General features: G+C 40.1%; 1 protein-coding gene across 2 annotated transcripts in view; it reads left to right on the forward strand.

Annotated features, from left to right (window-relative positions):
• Positions 1-22,056, forward strand: part of GBE1 (1,4-alpha-glucan branching enzyme 1) — a 172,544-nt gene that overhangs the window by 58,423 nt on the left and 92,065 nt on the right. For both annotated transcript variants that reach the window (XM_066620517.1, XM_066620518.1), the window contains exons 4-7: positions 9,612-9,737; positions 12,943-13,078; positions 15,914-16,004; positions 17,881-18,090. In XM_066620517.1, the coding sequence (XP_066476614.1) occupies positions 9,612-9,737; positions 12,943-13,078; positions 15,914-16,004; positions 17,881-18,090 (563 nt within the window). The remainder of the gene's footprint in view (positions 1-9,611; positions 9,738-12,942; positions 13,079-15,913; positions 16,005-17,880; positions 18,091-22,056) is intronic.

Consider the following 22,056-nt stretch of genomic DNA (forward strand, 5'->3'; position numbering starts at 1 on the left):
ATTGTCTGGACCAGTCTTAAAATGATCATTTAACCACTTTTTCCCAGCCCACAGGTATACACATTTGGTCTCTGTTGTGTATATGCAAAGTTGGGCAGAAATGGCTTAAGTAGGAGACAGACTTAAAAAAAGTCTGAAACCAGTGAGAGATCTTATTTTGATCATGTCTATGATCAAAATACAATGTCTATGGTAGTAGCAATTTAATGGTATTACATTAAATGTCTATGGTAGTCTTACAATGTCTATGGTAGTAGCATTTTAAAGGAGTATGCATTTGAAACAAGTGGAGCTATGGTAGTATTTGGGGATGTTAGAATGTTGAATCCAATTTGACAGCAATTTGTTTTTTTTCACGATGCATCTAGAATTATTGTTTGGCAAAATATTTATTCATGTGTGGGGAAAACTTCTTTTTTATGCTCTGGTGCCTGTACACTAATTCACATTGGATGGTTTTGCCTTTGTCTAGTACAGGCATTTTCAACCACTGTGCCGTTGCACACTGGTGTGCCGTGGATGGTCTGCAGGTGTGCCACGGGAATTTGGGAGAAGATCATTTGTTAGTAGGGCTACTGGGGGATGAGAGCCACTGCTGTCAGTGTGGCGTGCCTTGATAATTGTCAAAAAAAAAACAACTGATGATGTGCCTTGACAATTTTAGTGTCTTGTCAGTGTGCCATGAGATGAAAAAGTTTGGAAATCACTGGTCTAGTATCAGAGACAGAGGCTGGGACAATGCCATTAGTTCTGGGTGCCTAGTGGAGCTTTGGGAATTTGTCCTCCATTTATGAACTTTTAGTTGAAAAGCGGTATATAAATACTGTTAATAATAATAATATAGCAAATCATTGTATGTATTTTTATTCCCCTTTTGCTGAGAATGTAGCTAATAGTCAAAAATGGTGACTTGCATATTGAGATTAAGCAGAGATTTGAGCTGGGACTTCCTTTTGACCATGATTCTGCATGAGCTTGATTTACTTCAGAATAGTCTTGTCTTGAGTTATGCATACGTAGCACTTTATTTGCAGGTTTTGGAGAGCTGCCAGAGTGATCTGTATATGCACAGGCATTAATAATTAAGCAGTGCTATATGAATAAATTCTATGTATAGATGTTCCCCCATGTATGCAGGGGATATGTTCCCACATTGCCCGCGGATACCAAAACCATGAATAAAAAGGAACCCTATCTTTGCTGTGGCGCCAAGCACTCATGCCTCTTCCTTTGCAGCCTGTTATAGAACGCTAGAGGAGGAAACGGATAAGCAGTTAGCCGGAACATACAGGAGCAAGAAGCCCAAATGCTAAGAGGAAAAAGGAAGGAAGCTTCATGCTTCCTGTTGGCATTCTCATACAGTCTAATCTTCACATCTACTCAGAGGTAAGTCCCATTGTGTTCAGTGCTGCTTACTCCCAGGTAAGTGTGCATAGAATTGCAGTCTAAGGCTGAAATCCTATTCACACTTAACTGGGAGAAAGCCCCATTGACAATAATGGGACTTACTTCTGAGTAGACATGCATAGGATGGGGCTCTAAGTCTCCCTCTCGTGGTGTTCTGTCTGAAAACCACTGCTATAGAAGAAACAGGAGAAGAAATCAAACTTTTAAACCCACTTTTTGAATGACAGTCTGTCCGAGACCCACCAGAAATGATGTCATGGCTGAAAGTGACTTCAAGGAAATTAAAATAATTATAATAATTAATTAAAGTAAAACAAATAATTAAATAACGGGAAGTCAGCCCTATTCCACCAAATGAATTTTCTATGTAGTTTGCCTGCAGAGTAACACCCCCCCCCACACACACACAAATCAGTAAGATTTTCAGCCCTGCCCAGTACTCAGTTCAATTTAAGTTCTTATATTTAAACCATATCTCTATCAGGACCCACCTAACTTTACAAGTCTAAAAAAAACTTCAAGCCTCTTACTAGCTCAAGCCTCTGTTTTCAATCTTTTTTATGGGGGCAGGGGTACTGCCTTCTGGAGCATTTGTTGAACTCCCATTTTCATCAGATTGGGACTATTCTGGTAGCCTTACATTCCTCTTTGCCTGACCTGACCATGAGTCAAGGCACACTTACATACTTGTGAGTAAATGCAAACTTGTAACTTAATTTAGCTTTCAATAGCGCTCAATACATTAGTCAGCTTGGAGGGAGGGACTTCCTTCTCAAGTGTTTTTTTTTTTGGGACAGCGTTCATCTGATCGGGACCATTCTGGTGTTGTTGGATTCCTCTTGGCCTGTCCTTTCTAATGAACTAAGGCAAGTTCGCCTACTCATGCGTAAACATGCAATATGGCTGTTTCCATAGGTCTCCAAGCATTTGCCTTCTCAGCTTATCTGCTAAAGCTTCGTGACCCATGAAGTGGGTCATGGCCCACACTTTGAGAAACCCTGTTCTATAGCATTGTTTAATAGGCTGCAAAGACATGCTTGACACCATAGTAAGTATAGGGTCCCATTTTACAAATAAGTAATGGGCTCTTGGGGCAGAGAACTGCAGATAAGAGAATCTGGATACGGGGGAGGGGGGAATACTTGTATTTTGTCACGAGACTGAATGATACATTTAGAACATCTTAACGCTTGTTGTAAGACTAATGGTTGTAGTTTACTTATTCTGTTCAGTTCTTAGGAAAGAACTGAATCTGATTTCTGAGATGTTGGAAGCCGATACTCTGCCAGAGGTGGACTAAGACTCAAGGCAGCTAAAGATATACAGCTGTGAATGCAACCAGTTCATTAGAATTGGAAAGGAATGCAGAAAGTTAAACTAGAATGCCAGTATACATATGTGTGAAAGAGACTGACCAATTAGCATCAGTTAATTAGCACTCAAGTATCTGGGGGTTTGAATGGTGGCAGTGAACCAAAGAGAGGAGAATAGTTCTGGAGAGCATGAGCTACACATAGGATTGCCATTTTGAAGGATCACAAGAAGGGGAGGTAGAACCCCCTTCTGGTCCATCAAAATATAGAATGGAGAGTTAAAAAAAAAATTCCCCTAAAAGGGGGGGGATGTGTGATAGAAAGAGTATATATTATGAATACGGTGCACAGAGAGATGGTTCTTTGTGCTTTATTCTGCAAAGATACCTGGGGGGGGGAGCGTGATTACATGATTGGAACATACAAAATTATACAGGGGTTGGATAGAGTGGATAGGGGGATGTTCTCTTCCCTCTCACACAACACTAAAATTGAGTGTTGAGAGAGTTAGAACAGACAAAAGAAAATTTTTCTTTACCTAGTGTATAATTAGTTTGTGGAACTCCTTTCCATAGAATGTGGAGATGGCGTCAGGCCGAGGTGCCTTTAAAAAGGGATTGGAAAGATTTCTGGAGGAAAAGTCTATCACAGGTTACAAGCCATGATCAATATGTGCAACCTCCTGATTTTAGAAGTAGGCTACTTCAGAATGCCAGGTGCAAGGTAGTGGCAACAGGATGCAGGTCTCTTGTTACCTTGTGCACCATTGTGAGATGCAAGAAGTTGGACTAGATGGGCCTTTGGCCAGATCCAGCAGGGCTGTTCTTAATGTGGATGTCCAGTAGATTCTGGAATTCCTAAAACCTGGGTTCATATAATGAGCTGTTATCGCAGTACAGTGGCTCTTAATCTGGGGTCACAATATTTTCTTTGTTCAGTGAGCATATGATTTCAGAGGTGGTGCTATTTTTACAAGGTTATCTGGTTAATTAAATATTTGTAAAAAGCACTATAAAATTCTGATTGCCAGATCTGTAATTAGCTCATGCCTTATTTACTCCTTCAATTATTTTTTAAAACGAATAAAAAGAGGGCTCAAAACAAATAGATTGTAATGATTCTGTTGAAATGATACTTGAATGCATTCGTTATGTTGATACATTTTCTTTGTAACGCATCTTTTTTGTGATAACACTTGATGTACATTAAGTTGCTGTGTCTGCCATGGGTGCTAACCTATATAATCTTGCTCTGTGAAATGGTTTTTCAGTGGCTTTTCTATTGGAGTTGTGAAGGGTCAGGGGGCAACTCTTGTTTCCTCTTCATCCACAAACCTTTAGGCAAAATGAAACATTTAATATTGTCTCTTCAATATAAATTCTCATCTGGGAGTGCTCCAATAGACAATTGTGACTCAGAGCAGTTTCATTGAAACAGAGGCAGAGTTACATTTGTCAGGATTGAATCTGAACTTGAAAATCCATCCCTGGAAATTGCACATTGAGCCCTTTCCAAGATCTGAACTTCCTGCTTTCCAAGTCTAAAAGACAGTCATTAGTAACACGCATTCTGATAATTTACTTGGGCAGCATTGGGATTGTGCTTCAGTTGACTACATCTCAGTTTACATTTTGCCTTAGTCTGTAATTAAAAAAAACACACACAAAACCAACCCTGCCCTTTAACAAAGGTAATAACCATTGCAGTGTTAGCAAACATAGGTTGTTTGGGGCTTTTTTTGCATAGATCAATGTATTCTTCTTGTTTCTAAGAAGTTTCACCTATATTTGCATAACTTTGCCAAATGAGAAATTTCCCTCCCATAAAAGCATATGTGAAGAAATAGTAACTTTTTTCTTTAGTTAAAGATGTTGTACTTTTTTCAAGGATTGACAGTGCTGTTTAAAAACCACACTAGTGTCTAAATTTGTGCCCTGATACCTGTTTTTTCCAAAGAGGAATGCGTGACTGCCAAGATCTTAATTCTTACAAGATCCTGCAAATGCATAATGTAGAATGAATGATTTTCTGAAGCACGCTTACCTCTCTGAACCTTGATTGTCTTCTTCTGTGCAAATGAAAGGGGATGGGTATAACAAGGCAGGCAGTTTGTACCCTGTTGGTTATTTACAGTGCTTGCTTTACGTTTGTCACTGCCTGCATCATATTGCTGCGGTTTCTGTTGCCAAGCCCTGTACTGGGTTCTTTGTTGCATTCTGTGCCAACCCCTTGATGTTCCATTGGGTCCTACCTCTACCACTGGTAAGGTGAGTTTAGGGATTAATCTGACCAGTTCTGCTATCTAATCGGTTCTCAGCCATTCTACATCACCCCTGGTTACTTATAATAATAAAAAAAAAAAACCTTGCAGACTATTCTGAAGAAGTTAAGCCAAGGCTTTGCTTCATGAAAGTGACCAATGTATGTCATGGAATTTAAGTTGCATTGAAATGCATTCTCTAATGATTCTGAATATTTGGAATGACTTTTCATTGTGTGTGTGTGTGTGCCTTTATCTCTCCAGGTGTGACATTACAGGTGATAATAAACCTTGTAACAGTGAGCTACATTGCTGAAGTTTTAGACTGCCTCTGGCCATCTAGTCCTGTTCCTTCTCACATTCAAAGTGAGACATTGCCCTTTTCAAATTACCTCCAAATGACAAAATGTGCTTCCTCAACATAAAAACCCTGTTCCCTGAATAACCATTTCCATTCTATTATGCACTTGATTCAACTTATTGAGAGTAGCTTTAGAAAGCTAGGTTTCTTTTTCTTTTTTACTGTACTCTGAATGTTGCAGATACCATATGTAGGGAACCACATGTAGCTGAGGGATATTCTCATTTTGATGGGTTCTATTCCTGATGGATTGAGTCTGAAGAAACCACAGGTACTATTTAAATGCTGTCATAAATGGCATTGACTGGGAGACAAGAGAAAATAACAGATTCTGTTGACAACATTAGAGTGGTTTGGGGCTTGGTCTTTCAGGGAATAAGAAAGTGTGCATATTCCTTTTTAGTTCTGTTCTCAAAAGGAGACAAGCTACAGCATGTGGAGTGAGGATATTTTACTGGCGGTTCAGACTACCCAAGAAGACGTAAGCTGTGAAGTTTTAAAAAGAATTTATAGCTTCAGCTTCAGAATTGTCTGAGTCAGTTGTCCCAATACTTGGCAAGACTAGCAAACCATCTGGGCTGCCACATGGATGTCCTTATGAACAGGAAGGCTTGGGTACAGACCGTGTTTAGAGTAGCAAAACTCTTCAGTTCAGGCTTGGCTGCAAACTGGAAGTTTTAGGCTGCAATCCTAGGCAAGCTAACTTGGGAGTAAGTCCCACTGAAACTTCTGCATCCAGATCAAGTGCAGCATTGTGATGAAAAGAATGAGCTGTTCAGCCATTGATCTGTAGTTGTTCAGCACTTTAAAAAGGCAGTTCACACAGGCTTTATACGCTAATTAAATTTTGGTCCTTTGCAAGTTTTACATATTGAAGCAAACAATTATGGTAAATAGCTGCCTTGAAGGCCTCCATGGGAACAGAAAGGTAGGATAAAAGTCTCCATACTTTTTCCTTATTTGTATAAAGAAATAAATGTTCTTTGTATGGGAATGCTTGTCCCGTAACACTTCCACCAGAAGATTCTGTTGGAATAGGGCTAGACTCAGCAGAGAAATTGCCAACCAAAGACATTGCTCTTCTACCCAGGCTGATTGCTGCTAATAAGGCCAAAAAAAAAAAAAAAATTGAGGCAAAAGGCTTCAGAGTTAAAAAGAACTTTATTCATAGTTCCATGGAAGTTCATATATACAATTCTCAGTTTCATCAGGAGTTCCTAATACTTAGAAGACCAGGAGCCCTAAGTATCTGCTCCTGGATGCATGCAAGTACAATAAAATAACTAAGAGCAGAAACTGAGAAACACATGTCTACACAGTAGTTGGGAAGGAAGACAATACCTGCTCTAAAAAGGAAGAGGAAATGACTAAAGCAGTGGTTCTCACACACACAGCACCGGGACCCACTTTTTAGAATGAGAATCTGTCAGGACCCACCAGAAGTGATGTCATGACTGGAAGTGACATCATCAAGCAGGAAAATTTTTAACAATCCTAGGCTGCAATCCTACTTACACTTACCCAGGTGTAAGTGCCATTAACTATCATTGTTAAAAGAATATCCATAGTAGCTTGTTAAAAATACAGGTTGTTTTTTTAACATTTGTTAAATGTTAAACATTGTTAACATTTCCCTAAATGCAGTCACATACCATGGTGGCATAAAGTCTAATATACTAAAAATAAAATATTGAAATGAATGGGGACCCACCTGAAATTGCCTTGTGACCCACCTAGTGGGTCTCGACCCACAGTTTGAGAAACACTGGACTAAAAGATCCACCCCTTACAATAACCACTAAAAAGGAACAGGTGGAATATCACTTCAGAGCATTAAATGCTGCCCTTTTCTGGTACATGCAGATCAGTGTTGATGTTTCCAATAGATCCTAGCCATGTTAGCAGATGTTTTATAATTGGGAAGTTTCGGGGAAGTTTAGATCCTAGCCATGTTAGCAGATGTTTTATAATTGGGAAGTTTAGGGGAGATGTCGTTTATTTCAGCAAGTTCAACTTTCTTGAATAAAGTTTGTCCCTGAACTAGTTAAAAAAAAAAGGTAGAATGCTCTCTGTTTCCAGGTAGCAAAAAGAAGTTTAAACTTGTTCCTAATCTTAATGTCTTTAATCTTAAGATTTTTTTTCTACCATGTTCAATTCTACCATGCTATCTGGGCAGTTTTCTCCCACTGTGAGTGAACAATTCGCAAAGCTGTTCATTACAGCTATTTCAAACAAAATTTCCATCTTGGAGGAAATTCCAGTATTTTCTCTACTGTCATTTAGAACTGGGATACTTTTTAATGTCATTTTTCTGCAGAATGAAGACTTTATTTTTTAAAAATAGAATCGCCAGTTAGCCTAGGTAGCCTATCTAGGGAACATGCTGTTTTAGCCTCATTCTCTCTTTATGGCTTTTGACCTTTTGAATGTGCCTCCCATGATGCATTGTTGCGTGCTATTGAATATTACGTGAACCAAGGTTTCTTTCTTTCTTTTTTTTTGAATAATGAAATTGCTTTTTTCTACCAGTGGAAAAAAACTCTATAGGGAGTCCAGCTCTTCCTGATCCCATTTAGGTGTGTGAACTTCAGATCTTTCCTTGAAGTTCTTTATTTGGATATGTGATAAGTAGTCATTGTTGCTATAATCCTAGGACATACTTTAACCTGTTATTTTAGGCTTGGCTGGTACAATCTGCTCAGATGACCTGCTGCAGCTCAATTTGTATGCACTTTGCCTGTAAGTAGACACAACTGCTGCATATATGGTTCAGGTTTCCTGAGCATGATGCCAATTTGTGTACCCCCTCATGTTTGCTTTTTATTTTTAAATGTGGCTATGAAAAAAAAAATGACTGAACTATAGGGTTTAGTTCAGCAGTGGATCAAGTGATCCAAAGAGCAAATTAGGTTCCATCTGGCCTTATGTAATTGTTAACTTGGGCTTGGCTCCTCTGTCAGAGAGGTGAGTTACTCAGTATGTGCTGAACTGCTCACAGAATGCATGAATCCTGCCTGATTAGCAAGCTGGTTGTCTGCACCCAGGCCAGCAGCTGTTGCAGCTATACTGTATCTCTAGCAAATCACTTCTGCTGCCTTTAAAACAAAACAAACAGAAAACCTCTTCTGTTTGGTTCCTATTGTAATAAGTTTCTGAATTTGGCCAGATATAGAAAGCTGCTAAAGTGATTAAATGTTGATAGGAGGAGCTATTTTGTTAGGATCGTTGATAGGAGAAGCTAATATTTTGGGAGAAGCTTCTCCCTGTTGTGGAACTCTATCTAACTTTCCTAATAGAAAGATTTTGTATGATACCTGAAGAAAGAAAATACTTTTTAGCAAAAATATTCTGACTTTAGTTCCGATAATGATGTACGTGTCTCTTGCCTGTACTCGTCCCATGAGATGTGTAATGACTGTGCTGATCTCAGATGGACTCTTCTGGGGAACCATTATAGTGAGGCAGAATCGGCAGTGATAGTAGTTGTTTTGTTAACCCATATGGAAAAGAGCATCTGCTACTTTAGCTTTTGGGACTTGAGGGTCACATTACTGAAATTATGTTCATGGTCACTGTGGGTGGATGCTACCCATTGTGAATTGAGCACAGGGCCACATGTTGTGTTTAAAAAGTACTAAACGCTGAGTCTCCATTGTATTCATAGTCTTGTTGCGCCTGCTTACGTGTTCCTGACAGTCTTCTAGTATAGATGAGAGACTTGCAATATGTTATAGGTGGAGTAAAGATCGCTGGCTGTGCAGGGAAAACTTTGATGGCATCCCTGCGGTGACTATAATATGTGCTCTGGACCCGAGATATTTCCAGTATAGCTTTAGACTTTGAAACTTTTATCCATCCCTTTATTAGATAGCCCTTGTTTGCTCTTGGCTAAATGTAAGTCTTCTTTCTCTAGAGTTTTCTTTTTATTATTTGTTCTGTAGTTTTAAGAGGCGAGTCAGTGAATGATGGGTAATTTGCAAATTGAAATTGTCATACATTCATCAGCTGAAACTAGGTATTGTGGCTGCCATTTTATCATTATGCTGAGAGTTTCCCCACTCCTTTTCATTAGTTGCCACTTGTTAAGAAGGGGAAAACTTTCAACATGATGATGTCATGTTGCAAGTTTTGAATTACAAAATGTTACTGGGATAGATAGGGGGCGATATGGAATCACTGTTTTCAGTGACAGCCAATGCATCTGCTGTCATGACTACTTCTTACTTTAATTTAATATCTTTCTCCTTTTTAAAAAATATTTCTTTTCTAGGTGGTGATACGAAGCAAAAGCGGAGAGATCCTTTATCGCATTTCTCCTTGGGCCAGATATGTGGTTCGTGAGGGTACCAATGTGAATTATGACTGGGTACACTGGGAACCTCCAATCCCGTACAGAGTGAGCCATTCTAAAAATATTTGGCATGTTGATTGGGGTGATGATGAGATTTTGGGGGGGAATTTCTGTCTTGTTTTTGGATAGTCTAGAACAGGGGTGTCAAACTCATTTCATGAAGAGGGCCAAATGCCTGCTGAGGGCCAAAATTAGGCAGGAAGAGATGTCATTAAACAGTTCATGACCAAAAATAAGCACTTTTTCTCACTTGGGAACTCATTAGCTGCAAATGACAGAAGAGAAAATATACATATTATTATTATTGTTGTTGTTGTTGTTATATTAATAATAATAACAATAACAATAACAACAACAACAACAACAACAACAGTATTTATATACCGCTTTTCAACTAAAAGTTCACAAAGCGGTTTACAGAGAAAAATCAAATAACTAAATGGCTCCCTGTCCCAAAAGGGCTCACAATCTAAAAAGATGCAAATGAATACTAGCAGACAGCCACTAGAACAGACAGTGCTGGGGGGGAGGTGGGCCAGTTACTCTCCCCCTGCTAAAAAAGGAGCACCCACTTGAAAAAGTGCCTCTTACCCAATTAGATCATATTCAAGATATGGGAGAGCCCAATTTTCATGTGGGCTGCTGTTTCAGCAGTAACACCTCAGCACTGCTCAGCAGCTGAGAGCCTGAAGGCTGGATAAAAAGCTTCCGTGGGCCACATCCAGCCCCCAGGCCTTATGTTTGACACCCCTGGTCTAGAATTTGAACTGTACTTTCTTTGCTTCACAGAGCTGCTTAATATTTGTAAGTCTCTCATAAGGTAGAGTACAGAATATAGCTAATGGAGGGGGGAATTTTTGTTTTCATTTTAAATATATAGCAAAGTATTTTAAAGCATACATGCATACTTCCAGATGTACTCAGTGCATTATAGTGTCTGCATCTTGCCTGAATACATAAGCTGGTGGAAAGAATATGTTGGAAAATCGACGGATGTTTGTTATAACTCCCCCAGTGAAACTAGCTTGAAACAGGATGGTCTGTTTTACCATATTTGTAATTTGATTTTCTTTAAAAAGTCAAACTAAAGAAAAAAAACTAGAGTGGTGGTTTCACTTTCCCTTTAGAAGCTGAAGCATTAAGCATTTCAGCAGAATCATAACATGCTGCCCACTTTTTTGAGTTGCTGTCACTTTTTTACAAGGTCACTTCAGTTATGTAGCAAACCGTGGGCAACAGGAGAGTTCTTAGGAACATTAATGCAAGGGAGCTTTAATGACTACATTCTTCTAAAAAAAATAAATCTAGGTTTCCAGGGCAAGTGCATTTCATTTTTTAAATGGATTCTTTCCCAAGTTGTTCTGGAACAGAATGCAAAAGCAAGGGTGACTTTAGTCAATTCCCAACAGCTCTGTGTGCATATTGAAAATCTACTTGTAAAGGTTGGGGCGACTTTTAAAATGGAATGGATTGTGGAACAAATGCCTGCCCCAGGAAAGAGGGTCAGCAAAATTCTTCCCTCCATTGAAACAAAGGTTATTTCATTCACAATGTAGGATAAGGCTACAATCTTAATTTTTAATACAAATTTGTCTTCATTCGCTTATGTATACTTATCAATTTAAGATTTTCAAAAGGCATTGACTACCAATATCTATACGTATTGCATTTAAGCTTCCAAAATGTGGTATTCACCAACTCTTTGTAAACTTTTCTGTGCTCTTTCTACTATCTTGTAATCCTACAAACATGGTGAGCTTTGCCGTCTCAGTAACATTCCCTGTTGTCGTAATTCACAGTGGTAGGCATTACAGAGTTACATCAGTTTCTTGCCATTATAGTTTTTGCAGCAGTCAAAAGACTGGTTACTAATTCATGATGTTCTTTTCTGCACTATTCTTTCTAATAAGCCCATAGTAAAATAACCTTTGAATTTAATGATAGAAAGTACAGATGAGAATTTTTTTTCTGGATGCTGCAACCCTTTCATTGGGCGATGTTCCCTGCAAACATTAGTAATGAAACTGATCCGCTTTTTGCTCTGCATGTTTAAAGCATGTACCGATTTTCAAAATGCATTCCTTGGAACTTTGGATTTCCCAGGAAGTATGCTGAGAATTGCAAAAGTTCCTTGAAATTAAGAGTTTTTGGCAGCAGTCAGAAGAGTCATATCAGAGTTTTCTTCATGGAAAGTGTGATATTGTAGGATACTGTTTTTACTGTTCTTCCCATGCAATGTAAACATTACAGGAGAGTTTTGTGCATGTTTCAGGGCACAGCTGAGGGCTTAGTGGAATGGTCAAGTGAACTGAGATTTCATATTGCACTACAGAATACTCTTTAACACTTAGGAGGAGTTCCTTGACTGAAAAATCAATATGGAGAGCATTTGCTGACTGGAGAAAGTTTGAAAAGCATTGGTATAATAGTAACAAGTAATGGCAATGAAACATCTGAGTTGGTGAATTTTTTTTTTTTCTGAGTGCCTTTGGGTTTGATGAATCCAAGTTGAACATGTCATCCTGTCGTCCTTTGGCTGTCTGCTCAGGACTGTCATGTCCAAAGGAAAACTTGTAATAGGAAGCAGCATAGGATATTCCGAGCCTACCCAAGACCACCCCACTACCTGAGGCTGCATGCCGAATGTTACCCCCCTTCCCCAATGATGTTCCAGCCTCTAGCTCCCACCCTCCAGTGCTCTAGTTCAGCTCTCCTTCACATTTTTCTCCCTATATGTCCACCTCTTCCTTTTTCCAATCCAGAGAGTAAAAGGAGAAGGTGGACAGAGAGAGGCACCCATCACTAATCTGTTACCTGGAACAACCCTTTCAGTTGGCTTCATGGTTGGGTTGGCCCCAAGAACAGATGCATTTCAATTTTGGAATATGGTAATCTGTCTTGTACTGGTCAACCATTGGTCTACCTAGCTCGCTATGGACTGGCAAAGACTGGGAGCAACTCCCTGTGATTTCATATGGGTCTTTCCTAGTCCTGTCTGGAGAGTGGAGAGATTGAAGCTGGGACCTTCTGCACACAGAGTAGGTGTTCTACCATTGAGCTATGGCCTTGCCTACTTTTGGGTAGGCTCTTTCCTGCTCTCCCATAAATGATGTCATTTGTCATATAACAGTGGCATTCATCTTTTCAGCTAAATGTGGTTTCAGATTTTAACACAGCTTACCAGTTCTCATCTAATATAACTGACAGCTTCACACTTTTTATTCCCAAACCATTTTTTCGTGTTTTGTAGCGGAGACATTCTATTCCTAAGAAGCCTAAAAGCTTAAGGATCTATGAATCTCATGTGGGAATTGCTTCCCCTGAAGGGAAAATAGCTTCATATAAAAACTTCACACACAATGTACTTCCGAAAGTCAAGGATCTTGGTAAGTAATATCTGAGACTTCTTCCAAGATAAATTTTTAATGAACCCTGTGCTTTTATTAGAAAAGCTCATTTCAAGAGTCTGTCAATTGTCTCTGTTGGTATTTAATGCATCGTAGCCATGTATTTGAGTGTATGGAATATTATTTTGTGCTGTAGTAATAGTTTTATTTATTCATATGTATATTTTAAAAAACCCAATTCAATAAAACATGCATGCAGATCACCAATTTTATAGTTGTTTAGGTTATTTATTTGCAATGTGCAACATCCAAGAATAAATGTTCCAGTGAATCATCAAATTGTATCTGTTTGCCCACATCGCTGGCTCACCATACTGTTGAAAGCAAGGTAACTTACTTTTTCGGGGTACATTCAGGGAGTGGAAAGCATTTTTTTAAAATACTGAGACATAAGCTATAAACCTGTGCATACTTACCTATTAAGCATGTGTTTCTGAAACTTATCATAAAGGAATGCAGAGCTTACAACCCTATCTTGTACTTACTTTGGGGAACAGGCCGATGTCAGTTCCCCCCTTGCAATGGTGCAGGCTGCCTAAAGCAATCAGTTGCTGTTGCAAAAGGTGCTCTGACAACACCCACACTGCTAGGACTGCCATCAAGAAGGCCTGTGCCTTCCCACCCCTACCACCAGAGGTTTCCCTGCTCCCCAGAGCAGGTAAGATGATGGGAAAGGTGGAAGGGGCAAAATAGAGCGAGGAATGGGGGGTGGGAGAGTCCCGGGAGGGGGTTTGGAATCAGCAGCGCCAGCACCGCTGCTATCATAACCTTCTTTCCAGGCCTGATTCTTCGGTGTGGGTCAACACCAACCTATGCCAGCAAAACAGCTGTCTTAGGTCTGAGCAGATCCACCTACACCACAGAGGTTTACCTCTAAGTAAGGGAACAATTGTTCTCTTACCTATAGGAGACCTCCTGGACTGCTTCCCACCATAGGGTACAGCAGTCACCATTTTGGCACCTCTGCATCAACTCTGGCGGAGAGGATAAGCTTGGGCCCTAAATTGCCCAAACTCTCCTTGATGATGTTGACTTTCCTTGTATTGTGGGGTTATGTCTAACATATGCATCATGCTCCCACCTTTCTGACGTGGTACTTGCTACTACCAGCAACATGAGTTTAAGAGTGCATTACAAGCCTTCTCTCTCAAGTGTGTGGGGTGGGCTCTATCAGTCTTCCTGAATGAAGCTGGCAAGTCTTGTCCCAAAGCAGCATGTGGCTTATATAAGTGCTATAACTGTTTTGTACAGGGCATTGCTAAGCATGTTTACTTAGAATTTGGTTCACTTTGACTTCTTCCCTATCATGTAAGTTGCTGTCCAATTTACTAATCAGATGCCAGCTGTCTCTTCACAATAACCTTGTTTGATTTGAGGACAGAAATGAAATGGTGATGTTGCAGTTAACTTAAAAAAACAGTTTTAGAGTTCACTCAGGAGCAGGTTAAATGACATGCCAAAGATCTTATTAAAACTCTGAGTCAAGTGAAACCATGGCCTCCACAGACTTTCAAACAGATCTGAAGGTTATCCTTTGCCTATAATCCTTCCTTGGTGGCTGAAAAGGGGCATTTATTTGCTGGCATGAAAGTCAGCTTAGTAGAAGAATTGTTTTAAGTGCTGTGGTTTCATCATTAAACTGCTCTTTTCCCTTCAGATTTCCTTCATTTAATATCACAGAGAAACATTTTGGGTTGGATAAGGGACAAAGAGAAAGGTTTTCTTTTCTTTTGGTCCTCGTCTCCTTCAGTTAGCTTCAAAGCAAAATTCCATTGCTTTAATGTGTGTTCTTTTAGAGAGATTCCTTGTGGGAAATGAATTTGGAGAAAAATATGTTAACGATTAGATAGAAATGGAATACATTTGAAACATTAAGGAAAGTGCAAGGTTGTTGTATGTGTGGAGTCAGTAACTCTTCTCTCCACCTCCCCATTTATGATTAACACTGTAAATATCAGAAGTGCAGATGAAGTTCAGAACATGCAGATTGGCGTAGTTAATATTCTAAAGTCAAGTTAAGATTATATTTGCATAGTATAAATTGCTTCCTATAAGGCCAACATTTCTGTGGTGTGAGAGGATAACTTTAGGAATCGACCTTCCTGGTTTGGAAAAGAAAGTATGTCTCTCTCAGATACTTAGTTTTATAGTAGGTCACTTACAGCATAATCATTAAGCATCAGCAGTTCCCAATCTTTACCACACCATGACCCACCTCTTCTGACATGATGCTCCTGGTGATGCTAGGGGAGGTCCTAGGATTGCAGTCTGCTCTGTTGGCTTCCATGGGCCCACAGGAGCTTCTGGAAGCTACTTCAGAAGTTGCCTTCTGGAAGCATCTGCAGGTCATTCTGAGGCCTGCGGAGGCCAACAGAGTGAGTTGCCAGCACATGGCAACCCAAAAAAGGCCTCCCAGGCTTCCCAATGAGGCCATCACATCATCTCTCCTTCCCCTTCCAAAATGGCTCCAATTTGGAGCCAAACAGCAGCAAGTGCAGGCAGGAGGGCCCACCACCGCACATGGGCTTATGACCCACCTGTGGGGTCACAACCCACACTTTGGGAAACCCTGCTATACATGTTTACAAGTCCCATTGTATTTGGTGGTGGTTACCCCCAAGATACTGTGTATAGAATTGTAAGCCTATAGTCTAAATTGCCTGTTTATTTATATTTTTACAGACTAAATTGCCTCTTTTGCTCAGTGTAACATGCCTTTTAGCATGAAAACGAATAACTAGTATTTCAGAGTGCTTTAAAAACAAACATGATGCAACTTATTTTTTCCTTTTCCTTCTCTTCTTTTTAAAACAGGATATAACTGTATTCAGTTGATGGCTATTATGGAACATGCTTACTATGCCAGTTTTGGTTATCAGATCACAAGCTTTTTTGCGGCATCAAGGTATGCCAGCACCCTTCCATATTTGTTTCTGAATTTTTCCTCCCCCCAATCTACCCTTGAGTGTTTTTGAGGAGAAAGCTATCTGAAATGTTTTAAGAGCTAAATCAACAAAATAAGTTCAAATGATCAAAGAGGGATATTGCATATCTGTATATGTCTGGATATGCCTTCTCATTTGTATTCTAGTTTGCAGATGCAGGTAATTCTTTCATGTTTAACTATCCAATGCATGCATCAGGTAAAAATATCCCTCATGTATGTTCTGAGAGGACATAGTCCTGAAAAGGCTATGTCAATTTCCACTGCAAATGTTTGGATTGACTCTAAGCATTCTTAGTTGAGCTCACGGGTCATAGAGCTCACTGGTGCTTAGAGTTTATTGCATTACATAAATGTGTTATAATCAGTGTCATGCTAAGAATTCAGCTGATTGTAGGCATTTAGATGCCTACAAACAGTGCTTTGGGATAAACTCATAGATAGCATCTCCCATGATGCTCCTGTAATGAAATGATAGCATGGGCATTGAATTTTTGTAATTGGAAATTTCTGGGCTAATCTTGAATTGTATGGTATGTAAAGGTTATGGTTTCGTGCGGGGGGGGGGGAGAGGCTGAGACTATAACCCATCTGGTGTGAGTTGTGCAATAAGTTTTTGAGCAAAGGTTTTGTTGTGATACTTTTATTTAGCTTTAGAGGTTTTGAAATTTCAATTGTGAAATATACCCTAGCAATCTTTCCTTGGCGACAAAAGACAGAATGCAGTGAAAAGATGCTATGCTAGAGAGTCTGTAGGCATACAATTAATTTGTGATCGCATATTGCATTTGGGAATTCCAGATTTGGGTTGCTATAAATAAGTAGTTGGCAAGCTAGCATAGCTCCTTCTGTCTGAATGAAGCCAAGTGCCAGTCATCTAGAGAACTTTATCTACTTTCTGTTCATGAAAATGGGTGTTCTGCCAAAATAAGGGAAGAGATAGGACTACTGCAGATGGAAGTGGCCATCTGACATTTGTTCTGAGTGGGGGGGGGGAAGCCTTCCTCCCGACTCTTCCTTCTTAAAGAAGTGTATGTGTGTATGCTACTCCTGCTGCTAGCATATATTCGCGGCAAAGCCATGCTTGTGTGTGAACCCTCACCTGCTAGAATTGGGAGTCAGTAAGAGCAGGGCATCATGTTGCATGCATGCTTCTCAGTGGCCAGTTTCACCCACCACCTTACTCCTAGTATCCTTTTGTAATGGTGGAGGTCCCCTTGCAGTTTACGAACTTTAGGAAAATTAACCTTGGAGAAGACACACTCTGGTATGTGTTTTCTATGGCCTGTTTCTCCACCCATAGGATCACTCAAGCTGTAAAGAGTGCTTTGCCCTTGCAGTTTAGAGGACTGTTGGATAAACTAGATGGGCATGCAAAAGTGCATTTGACTTTTCCACTGAAAGCTATTCAGTATGTAAGCATTCCATTGCAAGCATCTGCTTTCAGAAGCACATTTGGATTTATAGACCCACCGTTTCTGATCCAGGAAGTTACAGGTGTACAACATGGCACAACTTCAACATGCAGATCTTTATGGGGGAAAGAATGCTGGGGAATATCTTTATCAGGGAAAGAATGCTGAACTAGTTTGCCCAATCCTGCCCTCGTTATGTTATAAATGCATCCATGCCAACAGAGTGCAGGCTGCATTCTATGCTGAGGGGGCAGGGATCAGAAAGCTACAGGAGGTCAATGGGGTTTTGTCAAGTATTCATTCTTGTTGCAACTACTGAAGAAAAAAAAAACTAAATAAAATTTAGTTATTTAACTAGTTTAAGAAAGCCTTCATAATGTGATCATGTGAATGAATTGCTTTTAAATGTTCCTACATATCAGCCGCTATGGACCTCCAGATGACTTGAAAGAACTAATTGATGTTGCCCATTCAATGGGAATTACTGTCCTGTTGGATGTTGTACACAGCCATGCGTCAAAGAACTCTGAAGATGGCCTGAACAAGTTTGATGGCACAGATTCTGCTTTCTTCCATTCTGGTCCCAGAGGAACACATGTACTGTGGGACAGTCGACTTTTTAACTATGCCAAGTAGGTATATATAGTTTCTTAGAACCAGTTTTTTTGTTAAGGGTTTTTAGGGCCTACAAGCTGCTACAATAAAAAAAGGTTGAATGTGACATTATTTTTTCACAAATCTGTATGCTGTTGACTTTATTGTGGTTCTTGAAAGGATGTGACTATTTCATTTCCTTCAGACTAAATTTTGCTGAGTTCATTTTTGCTCTTAAATGCAACTTAAGAAGTTTTCATTTGTAGGTCAGCATTGACTTCATGTTCATGGAGTCTCTTCATACCATCTCAGCTTAATATAGATAATAGGAAACTCGATCATATCTATAATTATAGATGGCTGTGTTGGTCCAGTAGAAGAAAAATCCACAGTTCAAGAATAGGACCAAACAAAAAGTTACAAGATATAAAACAAATTTAGATTCTTCACCAGACTAGATAGTAAGCTAAAGGGAGGGAACCATAAGGACCCGGTGTAGGTTCTGCAGTTTGTAAAATCAGATGATGACGATTAAGAGGTTTTTATGCAGACTTGAATCAACCTCTGAATGGTGTAAGATGGCTTCAGTACCTGCACAGGGCTGCTTAGACAATGAACAAAAAAAGTTGACATCTCCCCCAATTCTAACTAATATCCTGGGAATAGAAAGTCTTTCAGTTAGTTCAGTCTTGTAATGCAAAACTTGAAACAGCATTTACATGCATATATTTAGCTTGTCACATGCATCTTTGCTTACATAGGTACTCGCAATGTGGTGTTTAAAAAACAATGGGATGACTGTAGAATTAGGCATGTGTGCATATATGATCAGCTAACTGTATTACACAGTTCATTGAGCATGTTGGAGTCCTCCGCCATATTGTATCTACAATACACTACAATGTTCCCCATTTAAAATGCTATGAACCATCTAATTGAGAGCATTGTTGCAGTGTGTAGTTTCACTTCTTTTGAAGACTAACGTTTTGGGTGAATAGTGGTTTCGCAGTTTGTATATTGGGATGGATCAATTGGAAGTGTCTAGGGTAGTGTTCTTCTATACCGCAAGGAGCTATTGAAATGGCATTCAGATAAGTTATGCATACCTGAAATTAATGTCTGGCTCTTTTGAAGGATCTGTTGAGACAACTGGGCTGGGGAAAGGGATCCAAAGTCATTTGCCAGTGTAGTCAAAATTCAGTATTTGCAAAGAAAGGCTGGGAAGATGGGGCAAATACCAAGAAGCTGGTTTAGGTTCATCTAAGTGGTAATATTTCAAACCACTGAGTACCCTATGGAGGAAAGTGGGATGGAAGTATAAGGATGAAGGGTGAATGCTGAATATAAGGATAGTGAAGTATAATGATGAAGGGTGAATGGAAGTATAAGGATGTCCAGGTATTGCAAATCATGGATGCTGTCCTCATGGAGGGTAGAGCCTCCGTTAGCCCGAAGATAACATCAGAAGGTCGCCAGTTCGAGGACACCGGCAGCTCCCTGAATGGCTGAGAATGGCGAGACCTTGAAGCAACTGACAAGCTGGAGAACTGGAGGCCAGAAGTGAGACCAAACCAGGAAGATCCATTCTGAAATGCTGTTGGTTCTTGAAAGAGAGAACCTTTATGATTGTAAAAATCCCCTTGAGGGATTTAGAAACGCCTGCCTCTGTAATCCGCCTTGAATAAAGTCAGAGGAGTAATCCGATGACCAGAAAGGCGGTATATAAATACCGAGTTGTTGTTGTTATTATGGCAGGGAGCAAGAAAGCACTGGCAAGCCCCATCTCTATGCTGATGTGTTCCTGAAGGCCCATTCAGTCTTCAACCTGGGATAGAGCTTTTGCTTGCAGTGACAAATGCTTTCTACCAAGAGAATGGGGAGGCAGGGGTGCATCAGCTTACCTTTGCAGTCTTGTGGGTCTCCACATGTTTTCTTTTACTACTGTCTGGAAAGTGCTAGAAGCAATCTGGTTCATAAAGCGGTGAGGCAGAAACTCCCAGTTTTAAAGACCTTTTCGTATTTAGCAATTCTATAAAAAGTACATCACACAAAAAGCAAATGCCAATCAGCTGTGCAGTGATTTAAAGGAAAGCAAGTGGTAATTATGTGGAACTAAACTTTTCAGCTTGGCTTCAATGCGAAAGCTTATGATTTGTATCGAGTCAAATCCCTGGAGCTGAAGTTACCCACTTCTCTGGGCCTGCAGTTCTGTATATAGATATAGATACTTGAGAGTAAGCCCAGTTGAACAGAGGACTTGTTTAGAATACGTCTAGAATTGTGCTGGGAATTAAGGTATTAAAGACTCAAAATTGAGAGTGAAAATTATGGTGGGAAAGGGTAGCAAGAATGCAATTCATGGAGAACAAGGTAGGAATTGCTTGAAAGGACTTCTTCGTCTACTGGATTTTCTTGAAGTGCTGACTTGCTCATGTAATATTCCTCCATCATGAGGGCCAAGTGAATTCTCTTTGCCTTGCTTTTTGTGCCATGGTTAGCAATTCTAGCAGTCACTAGAAAGATCTGAACTTCCCATTTTCTTAAGGCATTCCACACATTTAAAGAGGAATGCCTTTGGATAGTACTTATGGTGGAACAGTTGTTTGACTGTCTACTTCTGAGTCTACTCATTTATTGAGACTGTCAGGAGAACCTCTGCATTGCATGTCATTGTTGACTGAAATTAAACAGGGCCTTCTCTGCAATGGCTTCCTTACTTCAAAATGCCCTGCTGCAGAAGGCTGATGGTCAGTGGTGCAACTAAGGGGGAGCCGTGGGGGTCAATTGCCCTGAGTACCACACCTGCGAGGTTGTCAGGAGGTGCCTTTCAGAGGACTTCTGAGGCCAGAGGAGGCTGTGCTCAGCCTCCTCAAGTCTCAGAAAGCCTCCCCAAGGCCTTAGAAAAGCGCTTCCTGTTTCCGAAACCAGAAGTGCTTTTCTAAGGCCCCTGGCTGTCCTTCTGAGGTCCAGGGAGACCTCTCCATGCCTCAGGCCATCTCCCAGACATCCGCGGAGGTTGTTCTGAGCATCTGGCCCTGGGGGAGGTGTTAACATTTTTGTGCCCATAGGTGCCAGATCCCTTAGCTATGCCACTGCTGGTGGTTTCATCAGTCTCCCAATTTTTAAGAAAGCCTTTAAAACATTTTGGTTCCACCAGCCCTTTGCAGGACATATGCAGTGCTGCAACAGCTGGGTCTCTCTAATTTTCCTGCCTAATTAGCTGAATTGTGGTTTCCATTGACTATTTTATTGTATTGTTCTCGCTTGTTACCTGCTTTGGAACTCTTAGGTGAAAGATATGCAAGAAACCGAGACATAAATCAGGAAGTATATCGCCTTTCAGGTCAACCAAGCCTCCCTTTGTTTGTTTGTTCGTTTTTGTCGCCTGTTGGTACTGCCCTTTCACCAAGAAACTCAGAATGTTGTATGTACTTCCTCCCCCCTTTTGTCCTCTCAATAACCCTGTAAGGTAGGCGGGGCTGACAGAGGAAGACTGGCCCAAGTTTCATGGCTGAAGGGGTTTGAAAATGGATCTTCCAGTTCAAACTGCCAAACACTACACCTTCCTGTCTTTCATTAACAGCATCATTTTTTTTAAAATGGATTGAGCTTCATTGCGTGTGTTGTCATACACACCATTCTGAATAGATTATACTGCCTTATAAGAAGTCAAACAATTGATCCATTTAATTCAGTATTATCTACACCAGTGTTTCTCAAACTGTGGGTTGGGACCCACTAGGTGGGTAGCAAGCCAATTTCAGCTGGGTCCCCATTCATTTCAATATTTTATTTTTAATATAGTAGACTGGATGCTACCATGGTATGTGACTGCATTTGGGGAAATGTTATAGGTCTGTACTTGTAATAAGCTACTATGTATATTAACAATGATAGTAAATGTGACTTACTCCTGGGTAAGTGTGGGTAGGATTGCAGCCTAGAGTGTTAAAAATTTTCCTACTTGATGATGTCACTTCCGATCATGACATCACTTCTGGTGG

The sequence above is a fragment of the Tiliqua scincoides genome, chromosome 3, assembly GCF_035046505.1.
Source record: "Tiliqua scincoides isolate rTilSci1 chromosome 3, rTilSci1.hap2, whole genome shotgun sequence".
Taxonomy (NCBI): domain Eukaryota; kingdom Metazoa; phylum Chordata; class Lepidosauria; order Squamata; family Scincidae; genus Tiliqua; species Tiliqua scincoides.